Below are 15,312 nucleotides of genomic sequence, written 5' to 3'. Positions count from 1 at the left end.
GCATGGAAGACTACTGTACAAATTGGAGCAATATCGTATTAAGGGAAAGTCGCTACAATAGATAAAAGGGTGGTTGAGTGGTAGAAGACAGAGAGTGGTAATCAATGGATGCTGCTCTTCAGGGACTAATGTTATTAGTGGCCTCACACTAATAACATTATTAGTTTGCTGATGATAATTGTTGTTAATGACAGTGTGTGTGTAGAAACGTTGAGCAGATGGGCTGAGAAGTGGCAAAAGAAATTTAACATTGACAAATGCAAAGTACTGCATATGGGTAGTCAGATATGAAATTTTCTGAGCAGTGTAGACAGGCTGCCAGAGCAGGTCATGGGGTATTGTCAATGAAATACAGGAATTTTGCTAGTAGGGAGAAGGAGGTGATTATCTCTTTGAATAAGGCAATGGTCAGGCCACCACACCTTGAGTATTGCATACAGGTCTAGAGGCCTCATTTTAAGAAGGATGTAGAGTTGCTTGAGCAAGTACAGAGAAGGGCAACAAGATTGGTGAGGAGGAACAAAGGGTCTCTTAAAAAGAAAGGTTTAAGTTCTGCAAATTGCAGTGTCTGCAGACTAGGGACATGTGAGGTGGTCAGATTGAGATGTATAAGTCCTTGGATGGGTTGAGCAGGCTCGATTCTAATGGGATGCTTCCTCTTGCTCAGATTACGGACGTGAGGGGGCTTAAATTCAAATTGAGGAAAGAGTTGTAGAATAGATGTGTGGAAATTTGCCTTTAGCCAGTGGGTTGTTTATTGCTGGAGCAAATTTTGATCAGTCATTGTGGAAGTTGATAGCTTAAATAAATTCAAGGCAGAACTGGACAAACATTTGTAGTGAATTGAAGGGGAGGTTTTTTTTTGGCTCATGTTGTATAAGCTTGTTTTCTTGCATCATATGCCTCTACTAAAACTAATGCTGATAACCAATCCAGAATTTCTAATCAATATCTTGAAAGTTAAAATCTGCCATTTTAAGATATTCTGATTTACTGGCCCATCTTTTTGTCTGTATAATTCGTTATACTCATCACATTCATTAGGCCTCTAACATTCCTACTCTCATTTTTGTTTTCTCAGTGCTTATGTCACACCAAACTGATGCCACACTGCACTTGCCATCCATATCAAATGGATGCACAGCCTTAGATTTTATGTGTTTTTTAACTAAGAGCATAGTACCTATACTCTTCTGTTCTGTCTGTCCTTTCTGTATGCATTGTACTTTCCTTATTCAAATTTTGCATCCTTTATATCTGAGTGACACCACATCCCTGATATCCCTCACAGTATCTGCCTTTGCTGAATTGACCAGTACTTTAAATTCATGAAATTTATTTATTATGATCCTAGCATTAGTGTACAAGGAAAGGACAGAATTCATGGGATAACTGCTTCCCGGACAATGCAGTGCTTTCACCCCTCTTGTCAGTATGGATAAATGTTGTGAGTTAACCAACTTTGAAAGAGGGATGATAGCGGGTGTCCGATGCATGGGTCACTCTATCAGGAATATACCATATCCAGAAACATCTCATCATGGACGGAGAAAGGTGGTGAATGAACATGGCCGTCAATTGTCTGTCTCACATTGTTTCAGCCAACCGGAGAGTGACAGTGCCACAAATCATCGCCAACTTCAGTGAAGGAGATGGCAGAAACTTCTCCACCAAGACCATCAGGCGATCATTAGCCACAATAGGTTATGGTAGCTACCAACCCACCAGAGTCCCATTGCTAACACCACAACACAGGACTCAACTGGGTGAAAGAACATCTACACCTTGGATGTTGGAGACAGTTCTCCTGGTCCGAAGAGTCCCATTTCCAGTTATTTCGAGCAGATGGGAGGAAACCACGTGAAACTATGCAGTCATCATGTCAATAAGGAACTGTTCAGGCAGGTGGGTGGTTGGTAATGGTCTGGGGCATGTTCAGCTGGCACACGTTGGGACCTCTGGTATATCCCTGAATGGTTCAGGTCAATCCTTGCAGATCATCTGCATCCCTTCATGGTCATTATGCACCCACAGGGCAATGGACTCTTCCAGCAGGATAATGCACCTCCCACAGAGCTGTGGTGACTAGAACATGGTTCGAAGAGCATTACACTAATTTTACCACCATGGAATGGCCTCCCCATTAACTGGATGTGAACTCTGTGGAGCTTCTTTGGGATGCTGTGGAAAGATCCATTTAAGCTTTGGATCCTCCACCCAGGAATGTGGCGGAATTATGGACAGTGGTGCAGGATGGAAATACCTGTGGAATGCTTTCCTGAACTAGCGGACTCAGTGCCTCGCCTTGTGACTGCCCTTATCCAGGTAAAAGGAGGGCTTACCCGTTACTAGGTAGGTATCCCATGATTCTGTCCATTCAGTGTAGACAAGTATACATGCACCTGATTTTGCTCTGAGTAACTGAACATAGCCCATGTATTTGCATTTTCCATGAGAACCCCTTCCCCTTCCAGCAGGCCTTGAAATCCCTGGCACCTTGCTTTTCAGGCTACTGCATGTTCCATTTGAAGCAATTCAAGAACACTTACACTTCTGCTTGTGACTGCAGATTAGCATCAAGTTGAACATATTTATTTTACATAAAATAAATTGATTAAAATATCTATTATTTTCTAAATTTCTACAGTCCTCCTGTCTGAATGACTAAAATTTATCTGTTTCCCAAACCTCTTACTTCATTTGTTTGCTTAATTTCTCATCTATATGTGATACACTAAAATCTTGTACTCACCAAATTGTTACATGCAACTAAATGTTATGCACCAAATTTGCTCATACACTGAATTGCCATGCACCAAATTTTCTTGTACACTGCACTGTTATTCAAACTTTTTTTTTTTGCATATGCTAGTTCATCTTACACCCTATTTTTTTTTTTTTTTTTTTATGAAAACCCCAAACACGAAAGGTATCAAAACCTATAGTACTTAGTACCATGCATGGGTTGAAGGAGAAGTATGGGGGGAGGGGGATGCCAGAAACTTTGCTCTAGAGACTAAACATGGGTTTCACCACTTCAAGCCTCCAATAAGCAAAGTGGTGGTATTTCACCGGTTGATGAAAGTCTTCTACCACCTACAATTTGACATGATTGATTGGTAGATGCAGCAAGATTATATATTGGCTGGTTCAGGTGCCTCATAAAGCATTCCTGGTCAGTTTAGTTTGACAGCCTGTATAGCAAGCAGCCTGACAAAACCATTTATAGCCATACTGTTGAAATGTAAGGAGTTTTGCCACCTATCTTAATCTTAAAAAGACAAATCACACTGCATGACAGAAGAGTTTGGGAAATATCAGAGCTTTTGCTCTGGAGAACACACATAGGGTTTATCACGTAATGGATCATCTACCCCAAGTATTTCCCGGTGCCACAAAGAGTTGACCATTTCTCTGTGTGGTATCTATACCATACCTCAACTCCTACTTACTTTGGTTCGTACCTGGGTAGTCACCTCCAGCATACTAGGCATAGTAATTTTAGGTCTTGCACATGGGATTATGCCCAAGGTTACTAACATCCTACCAGAGTGAAGATGCAGTAAAAGGATTTGGTTATCACAGAATGACCAGACTTTTCTGAAGTTACATACATACATTTCACACATAAGTAGGACCTGAATATCGGCTATGAACTCTATCAGCATTTTAAATTCCCAAATGACAGCCTTAAGTATCACACTAGAAAAATAACCATTAGAAACCTCAGACACCATGTAGATATGTGGTTCCTGAAATATTTTGATTTTATAACTAGGATATCTGTAGTTATTAAAAAAAAAACACCTTGTCTTATTGAGAAACTATTCCATTTCTTTTAAAATAGAAAAATAGTAAAGTATTATTATTATTTTTTTATTCTTCTTACGCTTTTTTCTTTTTTTGTGGCAGTATGCTTACAAATATTAACATTGATATAAAACTTTGGCCTTTATCTATAGGGTGCTGTTGGGCCTGCTGGTCCTTCTGGGCCATCAGGAGAAAGGGGAGAACGTGGTGAAACTGGTCCTAGAGGTGTTCCAGGTCCTCAGGGTCCAAGAGGATTGTCAGGTGCTCCAGGAAATGTTGGTATGAAAGGGGAAAGAGGATTAGCTGGAGAAAAAGGTGCTAAAGGTCATCGAGGTCTAATTGGACTGCAAGGACTTCCTGGGCCTCCGGTAAATTATTATCATTTTAGTTAATAATATAATGCATGTCATACTAAGATAAAACTGTTATAAAATCAGTTTGGAGATTATATTGAATGAAATGTAAATAATTTATTGAAGTATTGTTGTTACCTTTTATAAAATTTTATGAAATTAACTTAATTGAAAATACACATAGTTGTCAACTTACATCAATCCACACTTACATCATTAGTGAATCTACCTTTGTTATTATTTACAGCAGCCTTACTTGCGTTTATGGCTGTATGACCTGCATTTTTTTTTTTTTTGCTCTTTTAATTTCTTCAAAGTAATTGTTATGTTTTGCTGATTGAGAAGTCTGGACCAGTTATAATTGAAAAAATGTAATGAAAAAAAAAGTGACACAGGAAATGTAATTGTATTATCTTTTATCCTCTTTTTTTATATATCTATAAAATGAAATAAAAAATAAATTTAAAAAATTAGTTAATAAATTAATAATTACTATAAAATAAATAAATTATACTCCAGAATGATCATATAATACCAGGTTAGTTTAAAATTGAAATTGATGCTAGGAAAGGGAATTTGGATGAATAAAACCAGTGATGGTAACTGTTTTTAGAACACCATATAGCAAGTTGTTTTCAGTTTCTACTACAAAGTTTTTCCTGCAAATATGTAATGCATTGCTATTTAATTATTAATGCAGTACTGTATGCTGTTTAATTAGTCTGGGTCACAGTCAACTCCAATGCTAAAGGTTAAAAGGAAAAGCCAGTGCTCAAGCAATGCTGTTGTAAAAAAACACAGCAGAAAGGTCATTATATTAGAAGAGAAGACAAAAAGTAATAACACTTAGTGAGAGCCTGAAAATTAGAAGGCAGTTGGACATATAACTCATACAATTTTGCTCAAACAACTGTGCAAGCAGTTCTTCACTGCTTCAATTAAAAGAACAGCTCCATTGCAATCAATAAGAATATCTGCTGGACTGATGTGATGTGAATGAGATATCTGATGTGATGTGAATATATCTGATGTGAATGAGATAGAAAGACTTGATTTTTTGGATTCAAGACCAAATGAAATGACATGTGTCAAAGCCTTGCTACAATTCTGTCTATGGCTTTGAGACCTTTTTTGGAGTGGAAAGACTCAGACCCTCACTGCCCAAAAAAGATTTTGAATCTTTTTTGGCAGTGAAAAATTTCGGACAGCACTGTCCCAAATTTAAATTCAGTGCAAGTAAGGGATAATTTATTTGTTGAAGGCCATGTATTGGTGTAACACCAGGATATAAGGCAACACTACTAGTGTTGATGAATAGGCAACCAAAGATTTTGCCAGTGGACTGAAATCACTGATATCATTGAGGGAAGCTGTTGTTCCAGGCAAGACTTCAGGCCTAGCCGGGTGGGTAAAGTGCCTTCCTGGCAACCCAAAGGTCGTGGGTTCGATTCCCACCTTGGGCTAGCCGGGTGGGTAACATGCCTGCCTGGCAACCCAAAGGTCGCGGGTTTGATTCCCGCCTCGGGCTTGGATTAAAATACTGCAAAACCCTTGAGAGGTGCATTATGGCCACAGAAGCCTATGTGCCAACTACAAAAAAAAAAAAAAAAAAAAGACTTCAGGGCTGATGAGACTAATTTTTTTGGTAGATAATGCCTTCAAGAACCTGCATTAGCCAGAAAGAAAAATCACTTTAAAATGGGGAAAGGACAGACTAACCATTTTGCTTGGTTTAAGTGATGTAAGTTGAAACCTTTTTTTTTTTTTTTTATGAAAACCCTAAATACTAAAGGTATTAGAACCTACAGTACTTAATACTGTGCATGGGTTGAAGGGTGAAAGGAGGGCAGAAGGTACTTATTGACATTAGACTTGAATTTCTGTAGATTGTAATTTTTAGAAAATGCATGTGAAGGAATATTGATCCAAAAAAATGGAAGATGAAGGGATAAATGTGGAAAATGAAAAGTTGGTTATTTTGAGTTTGAAGCTTGACAGTAAATGGATGCTGACTGATTGTAGCATGTATTTAGCTGGTTTGGAAGAGACAGAGGGAATTTTAGATATCAATTCAGAAGAACAGTATCCATGGAAATATCTGTAGAAAAGGCATGCAGCAGGAACAGAATAATGAAATAATATTGTACCAACCAGCAAACTGTTTAAAAATAAATAACTTTAATCTGAGAATTGTATAAATAAAAGTGCTAAAAACTGTATGCAATGAACTAAAATAAAATACACAAAACCAATGTAAAACCTTATGAGAAGCTTTCAAGGCATTGTGCCTCTGTCAACTCAAAATAAGAAACATGACAGTAAGTCAATATATTGGCAGAAGGGGGAAAAAAAAGTGAAAAACAGAAAAGAGTTGTGGGATGTGAAAGAGAAGGAGAATATCTTTCATATCCCACCACCCCTTTCCATTTCTCACTTCCCCCCCTTCTCCCAATCACAATCCACACCAGAAGATGTCGCATGTGCAAGGCTTTGAGAAGGCTATGCTTCTGCCAATATACTGACCTACTGTCGTGTTTCTTATTTTGAGTTGACAAAGAGACACAATTCCTTGAAAGCTTCTCATAAGGTTTTATATTGGTTCTGTGTATTTTACTTTAGTTCGTTGTATACAGTCTAGTACTTTTATTTATACAATTCTCAGTATTTAATTTTTTTTATATGTATATGTAATTAAATTCTCAGATTAAAATTATTCAATCTTAAAAAGTTTTCTGGTTGGTACAATATTATTTCATTATGAACATGCCCAGCACTTGGGGCCTTTTTTCGATAAGCAGAATGTCTATTATTAGACAAAGAGTGGAGATACTTTGTAAGTGACAAGTTATTGATTAACTTGGCTGCTCTCTTTTGAATGAAGTTTAGAAACTTCAGAGAGAGGTTTGGGAGGGGGAACCATTTGGTACAACATTCCATTGTAGGGTGGATTTGAGAAGATTTGTACAGAGTGAGTAGTTGTTTAGAAGAAGAGTAATGCAGAGAGCAAAAGAGAAAACTCAGTTTTTTAGATGCAGAGGAAGCAATATTTTAGATGTTCTTATGCCAAGAGATATTAGAAGTAAAGGTAATCCCTAATAGATATATGTGATTTTGTCTAGAAATCTGAGTGTCATTGAAGATAAGCATAGGAGCAAAAGACTCCTATGTAGATACCAGTGCAATAAGAAATCTCTAGAATTATCATTAATAGAGGCATATGATGCAAGAAAGCAAGCTTATACAGCATCAGCCAAAAAATAAAAACCCTTCCCATTTCACTGATCCATTCATTCGAAATATTTGTCTAGTTCTGCCTTGAATTTATTTAAGCTATCAACTTCCACAACAACAGATGGAAATTTGTTCCAGCAATCAACTACCCACTGGCTAAAGGGAATTTTCCACACATCTATTCTATGATTGTCTTTCCTCAGTTTGAATCTATGCCCCCCTTAGATTTATAATCTGAGCAAGAGGAAGAATGCCATCAGCATTGAGCCTGCTCAATCCATTCAAGGCCTTATACACCTCAATCAGATCGCCTTGCAGGTGCCTAGTCTCCAGAAGCTGCAATTTTCAGAACTTAAGCCTTTCTTTGTTCCCCTCACCAATCTTGTTGCCCTATTACCACCAGTCTTATTGCACTCCAGTGCAATAAGAAAGTGTAAAATATGGGACTTCACAGGAGCAAGTTCAGGCACACAGATTTTGAAAACAAGTGAGCAAATACCATCAGGACCTGGAACTTTCTTGGTATTAAGATTGTTAAAAGTTCTTCTGACATCCTTTTAATGGCAGACCACAGGAGGGATCAAGGTGGAGTGTACTGGGAATTAGTAAGTCATCTTTATCTTTAACTGAGGAGGCAACAGAGCCATTAGGTTTTAACAGAAGTGGAAGTGTAGATGTTCAGAATTTCCCATCAATAGCTTTGGCAAGAGACCAGAATGCTCAACTACCATTTGGACAAGAAGCAAGGTTTCTACTCTTAGCATGTGCAAAATAAAGTTTCAATTGATTTTTAACTATTTTACATTTGTTACAAGCCTAAGGAGTAGGCAGAAAAATAAGCTGCAGATATGGGTACAAAACAATAGTATGCTACACTTTTATCTTGCCTAAGCACATTTGTTGGAAAACCAAGGTTTAAATAAGAGACAAGTTTCTCTACAAGTTTAATTTCACTGATACAATCTGAGCAAATATTCGGATCAGAAGATTTAAAACAGTAATCAAAACTAGGGCAAGAAGAATAAAAATCATGCTGGCCATACCCTTTTGCATTCTTGTAAGGCCAAGACAAAAGACTGAGATTGGTTATGAGAGAAAGGCTCCATTGGAGAAAAGATCATCAGCAAATTGTGATCTGAGGTGCCTATAAGATCACTTGCCTCGAACAAGTACTTTGAAGGGTTTTTCATGAGAAAAAGATCAAGAACTTTGAGTATGTTTGGATGTAAGTTAGTTTTCCTGGTATTCTGGTAGGTAAATGAACAATCTGGTTGAGGTCATTAGTAATTGAAAAAGCCTCAGCATATCAACCATCTGGGTCTGCGTGATCAGAAAACTGAAGTCAGCTGGAGTTCTGAACATTAAAATTGCCAGGGAAAAATTACCTTACTATTAGGAAAGTTGAACTGGAGTAACTTAAGTTCCAGAGAAAGGAAATCAAAGAGTTCCAAATAATTATTTTCGTTGATAGAAGAACGGAGGTAACAGATGAATTTGACAGAATGGGGTAGAGAGATTTTAAGCCAGAGACGATCAAAAAGAGGAGATTCCAAATTACCAAGCCTTTAAAAGGGAATATTAGAGTGGACATGGACATTGGCCACCTTTGATATGAAAGAAATTGTACATCAAACAATTAGGGCAATTGAGATGCTAGTGCTTTTGACAACTGACAATTGGGATTCTTTCAGAAAAGTAAGTGGTGCATGGCACACTATACGTGGAAATGGACACCACTGAGATTGAAACTGAGACCATGTATATTTGTGAAATGAATGAGGAAGTGTTTGGGAGGTTTAAATCTTTTCACATATAAGTTTCTCCTATTAGTTTGGCATCTTCGTGATGCGTTCAGTAGATAAAATAAAAGTGCAGGGTCAGAATATTGTATGAATAATGAAATTTTTGGTTGTGGCATATACACAGAAAGAATATATCCAGCTCCTTGACAATGTGGCACTTCCTCCAGTCACTGTCTGTCAGAATAGAGGCAATGAGATTATACACTAGCTGATTTGGATGCCTCTTAGAGAGTTAGCAATAGCTTTGGTCAGGTGGATTATCTAGCGGCCAGCCTGCAAACACCATTTTAGAGCTGTACCTTTGAAATATAAGGCCGATTGGATCTCACCATGAACTATCATACTGAATGATAGAAGAGATGGGGATTGCTGGACTTTGCTCTGAAGACTAAATGTGGATTTCACCACTTTAAGTTTCCAATAAGCAAAGTGATGGTATTGCAATAATTGATGAGAGTCATCTACTGCCTGGTGACACAGAGGGGCAGCATATCTCTGTGTGGCATGAACACCATACAACAATCCCTACTTACGTTGGTTCGTACCTGGATGAGCACTTCCAGTATACTAAATGCAGTGTTTCGGGGTCTTGCATGCCAATGGGTATACCAATGGTTACTAAAAATCCTTGCATCGTGAAGGTGCAAGGAGAGGATTTGGTTGTCACAGAACAATCACATTTCATTGAAATTCAGTCCACCTGATTCATGAGTGTCACATGAATATTAGTTTTATCAGCCTTTTAGACTCCCAGGTATCAATCTCTAGTTTGTCATACTTGAGAGAATGTCTGTGACAACTTCAAGGACCATACTGAAAACCCAGGAGCACTGAAGGGTGTTAAAGGGAGACTTCTTATCTGGAAATCTATTCCAAGAGGGTGGATAACTTAGGGAATTTTGAAGAGTGCTTTCTTCTTGTTTCCCAGCTATATGGAATTATTGGCAACAGAACAACTGCCATTGTTGCTTCTAGATAATACTGCTGGATATCCTCCACTCCTTTCTAATGCAAACTCTAATATCAGTGTTGTGATCTTGCCTCCAACAACATCATATCTGCTCTATCCCATGGACCAAGGGGTGATTGTTACTTTTAAGAAATGTATTATCTGAAACTGTTGCCCAAGCTATCAAAGAAACAGACCTGATAGCACCATAAAATAATTGTGGAAAGGATTCACTATTATGGATGCAATGAAGAATTCACCATCAATGGCATGTGGAGAAAATTGTGCCCAAAATTATTTTTTGTTTCCCAGGATTTAAAGACCAAATGGGAGAAATCACTGCTGATGTTCTGGAGGTAGCTGGTTAATTTCAGTTAGAAGTCCAAACAGATGAATTTCAATAACTGCTTTCCTTTCATTCCCAGTGCTCACCACAGGCAGAGGAAGTCAGGTGATTGCAACCCCAGTTCAAGAGAGTGCATCACAAAGTGCCATGATAATCAAGCAGATGAATGAGGCTTTTAAACATTTGGAAGCTACTATGGCAATTTTTGAGAAGTGTAGGCATGATAATCAATGACTACATATTCAAAATAATTTATAAAAACAACAACAATTACAAAGTAAAAAGAGGGCAGCTCAACAAACTTCTCTGGATGCATTCTTTGAAATGGTACCAATCACCTTCAGTCTGTACAAAACATTCCTCAAAGAAGCAAAACAAAATCTCTCTACAAATGTTAATACAGATTCCATGATCATGATAAAGACACTGAACTTTAACTGAAAATATACTATCCTTTATCACTTTCTAAACATTACTTTTGTATTTATGCTGCATATCAAACCCTTTGTCAGGATGACGTAGCCCAGTGGTCAGGAGCGAGAGTGCATAGCACGCGTTCCTTGAGTGGACTGGGGTTCAGGCCCGTGACTACTAAATATGACAAATATTTGTATTGACGATTTATTGTAAACTCTACTGACTTGTTTGTCATGCCAGAGTATAAACACAAAATTTATTTATTATAATCCTCTGTTATGTACTTGTTTCTATGGGAAGACCGATTTTAACTTAAACACTTTTCTTGTAACATAACCTGCTGTAAGTCTGAGAATTACCTACAATGAATTTCATATGTGTGTGTGTGTGTGTGTGTGTACACAACATTGAAATTAAAAATTTTAAATTTAATTCTAAACAAAATGCTTCAATTTTATATCTTTTCAGGGTATTACAGGTGAAAAGGGAATGATTGGACCTCCTGGTCCACCAGGAATGGAGGCAAGTTCTCAGAGATTCATACTTATTATTACTTCATAAAATATAAAGATAGCAATTATTTTTAACAGCATCAACAAGATTATTTAGGTTATTTTGAAATTATTTTAATAAATAAATGAATTTCTGATCTATTAAATAAAAGTACTGGTTTAATTACTAAGATGAGTCATTATAATATTTTACAGCAATTATTTTTTGTTATGCTGATTAAGGCTGGTTACTAAATACATAGTATAAATACTTCCTTCATGTTTATGCACAAAACTTCCCTCCTTTGTTGGAATTCGTTACATGAAGTTAGAAGACTGAAATGTAAGAGATGGACTGTAATTTAAAAAAAAAAAACATACTCATTAGAAGGAGGGAAGGTTCGCAGCTTTTCTGGATCATGAAAATAAAAGCATATGATATTATAGTATTAAGTTAAAAAAAAAAAAAAAAAAAAAAAAGGGAAAGGAAGAGACAGCAAAGCCCAAAAGTGTAGCAACACTTTCAATGATTAGAAGCAAAGGATCATCTTGAACAAATATCACAAACAGTTAGTTCAAAATTACAACAAATTTTCATAGTTAGAATAGGCACCTGTTTTAATAGGCATAAAATTTACAATTACACTGTACATAATTTAAGTAATATGTGTCAGGAAAATTGCAGTGCTAAAATACATTGGGTCTATGTCTTCCTGTTATGCAAATACCACTTCTGAGACTAGAGCATGCTCTGACTTATATTTTAAATATTTTACACTTTGTGCTTCCAATTACAAACCAAATATTGATAATTCTGTAATATTATTTAAATTTCTTACTGAGTGTAAATTATGCAAAATGGAAGACCTTACAATAAAAGTAGCTAACAGAATAATTCAAATGTGCTAAACATTTGTTGACATATCTTCAACGTATCTTCATCATTTAAAACACCAATTACTTTAACTTCATTGCTACATGGTTGCCTTCTTATATTGTGGCATTTTTTGTTGGTATGCAATTTTCTTTTTATTCCAGATGACAGTGTTCTACTTAGCACAAAAAATTACATCATACACTTCTAGGATTTGCTGTAACATTTTAATTTCATACTGTTGTATATGCTTTTTTTAGCTTGACAATCCACCTTTCTCTAATTGCGATTTTTTTTTTTTTTTTAAACTCCTCCATATTTTAATCATCTAACTTCAAAGTGAAGAATTACAGCAAAAATGAAGTTTCATGCATTTCATGAAACTTTATACTATTTATTAATTTATTACTAAAAACGAATAATATCAATTAAAAGTAAGATGGTAAGAGTTTGTGAATTCTTTTATGTATTTTTGCAGCTCAGTTTATGCTACCTTGTTTGCATGCTCAATCTCAACACAGACTCACAAGCATAAGTCAGTGAGAAAACTGATAAGATGGAATAACAAACAGCCTCAAAGTTTTTATCAAAAAGAGATGTCATGTTAAAGAGATAATCAGATCTTGCATTGAACTAAAAACTTGATAAAGTTATAATTAAGTTAGTGAATTATAAATATAAGAGTTAAAGGGCATGTTGTAACATGGGGGTACTGTAAAGGTTGTCTGATGGTGTATAAAAGCTGCCTGATGGACTTTGAATGTCTGGCTGGAGCACTGGCTGATTTTCAGTCCCATAATTATTATGGGTGGAAGATTTTGTTCCATTATTCTCTAGTTTGAACATTGGCTGCTGGACCAATTAAAGAAAATATTGGTGTAATGAATATAAATATAGAACTGAAGAGATTGATCAGAAGTTAACAGGTCTTTTAAGGTATTGGAATGTAATATTCACCGTCATCTCCGACTAGATTAACCCTGCTGGATTTTTCTATTCGGAAGGTATTGCTTCCCACCCTCACTTTTTTAGGTATTAGAAGTAAAGAATTCTGTATAGCGTTAGCATTACTTGAGGCATATGATACAAGAAAGCAAGCTTATAGAACATCAGCCAAAAGAAAAACCTTCCCATTTCACCCATCCGGTCACTCCAAATGTTTGGAGTGACTATCAACTTCCACTACAACAGATGGAAGTCTGTTCCAGCAATCAACTACCCGCTGGCTAAAGGCAAACTTCTGCACATGTATACTACAACTGTCTTTCCTCAATTTGAATCTATGCCACTTCAGGTTCTTAATCTGAGCAAGCGGAAGAATCCCATCAGCATTGCACCTGGTCAAACTACTCAAGGGCATGTACGCCTTAATCAGATCACCTCGCAGGTACCTAGTCTCCAGATGCTGAAACTTACAGAATTTTAGCCTCTCCTGGTAAGAGAACAATTTTGTTTTTCTCACCAATCTTGTCACCCTTCTCTGTACTCATTCTGGCAACTCTACATCCTTCCTAAAATGAGCCCTCCAGACCTGTATGCAGTACTAAAGGTGTGGCCAGACCATTGGCTTATACAAAGGTATAATCATCTCCTCGTCTCTGCTAGAAAAATTCCTATATATCATTGACAAAACTCCATGACCTGCTCTGGCAGCCTGTCTGCACTGCTCAGAGAACTTTATACCCGACTGCACAATTACCCCCCCCAGGTCTTTTTCATTCTCCACTTCCCTGATTGTAATACCACACAGTTGGTACGTTTCTCTTGGGTTACTGCTACCCATATGTAGTACTGTACTTTGTATTTGTCAATATTAAACTTCAGTTGCCACTTCTTAGCCCATCTACCTAACTTTTCTAGATACTGTTCCAGTAGCATACTGTCTTTACTATCATTAACAACCCTGCCAACCTTTGTATCATCTGCAAACTTGGACATTAAGTCTGATATACCTTCATCGATATTATTAATGAATACACAAAACAACAATGGGCCCAGCATCGAACCCTGGGGAACCCCACTAATAACATTAGTCCACGTAGAGCAGTGTCCATTTATTACCACTCAACGTAATCTCCCACTCAACCATGTCTTTATCCATTGCAGCAACTTGCCCTTAATGCCATACTGCTTCAATTTGTACAGCAGTCTCTCGTATACAGCAGTATCAAAAGCCTTCCTGAAATCCAAGTATATGATATCAGAATAATTTTTTTGCATCCAGTTCCTTTGTGACCACATTTTAGTATCAATCAGATTGATCACACGGAACTTCCCCTTAACAAACCCATGCTGTGTCTGAACTATTACTGCAGTTTTGTCTGTGTGATCGTGCATCACTTCTTTCACCAGTGTCTCCATTATTTTCCCTGGAACAGAAGTTAAGCTAACAGGTATATAATTATTTGCAGGATACAAATACAGGATACATTTGCGAATGTATCCTGTATTTCGTGAATACAGGATACATTTGCACATCTCCAGTCCATGGGGACCTCCCCTGAACCTAGGGATGCTCTCATAATTAAGACTAAGGGTTTGCTTCCTTCCCTCGCTGCTTCCTTCAATATAACTGGATAGATTCCATCTGTCCCAGGTGCCTTTTTTATGTTTAACTTCAGCAATTTCTCCTCCACTTTGCTCTCCGTTATTACAAAATCATTTAGCTCCCTGTTACAGTTTAGTAAACTTCTGTCCTTCCCTTCCTTAGAGAATTCCTCACATGCAAATGTAGATAAAAAATACTTATTCAGTTTGTCAGCTATCTGAGCAAGATTATCAACAGTCGAACCACCAAACATCAAGTGGACCAATCTGAATCTTCCCCTTCCTTCTAGACTTTACATAAGTAAAGGAGCCTTTGTTGTTTTTCTTTGCATCCTTTGCCAAGGATTTCTCATAATTAGCCTTCACTTGCCTAACCTCCTTTGCAACTTGATTACAGACTAGCTTATATTTGCCATAGGCTTCTGTGTCAACTGTTAATTGATATGCATTCCACGCATTTTTCTTCTCTGCCATGAGTCTCATTAGTTCATC

General features: G+C 37.1%; 1 protein-coding gene across 1 annotated transcript in view; it reads left to right on the top strand.

The window, feature by feature from the left end:
- The window catches only part of LOC150090808 (uncharacterized), a 791,939-nt gene that overhangs the window by 723,395 nt on the left and 53,232 nt on the right, over positions 1-15,312 (top strand). The window contains exons 42-43 of the mRNA XM_090372970.1: positions 3,963-4,178; positions 11,377-11,430. Coding sequence (XP_090229096.1) covers positions 3,963-4,178; positions 11,377-11,430 — 270 coding nt within the window. The remainder of the gene's footprint in view (positions 1-3,962; positions 4,179-11,376; positions 11,431-15,312) is intronic.

Source organism: Mastigoproctus giganteus, chromosome 1 (assembly GCF_048544385.1).
Source record: "Mastigoproctus giganteus isolate SK-2022 chromosome 1, ASM4854438v1, whole genome shotgun sequence".
NCBI lineage: Eukaryota > Metazoa > Arthropoda > Arachnida > Uropygi > Thelyphonidae > Mastigoproctus > Mastigoproctus giganteus.
This window is presented reverse-complemented; position numbering and strand designations above follow the sequence as displayed.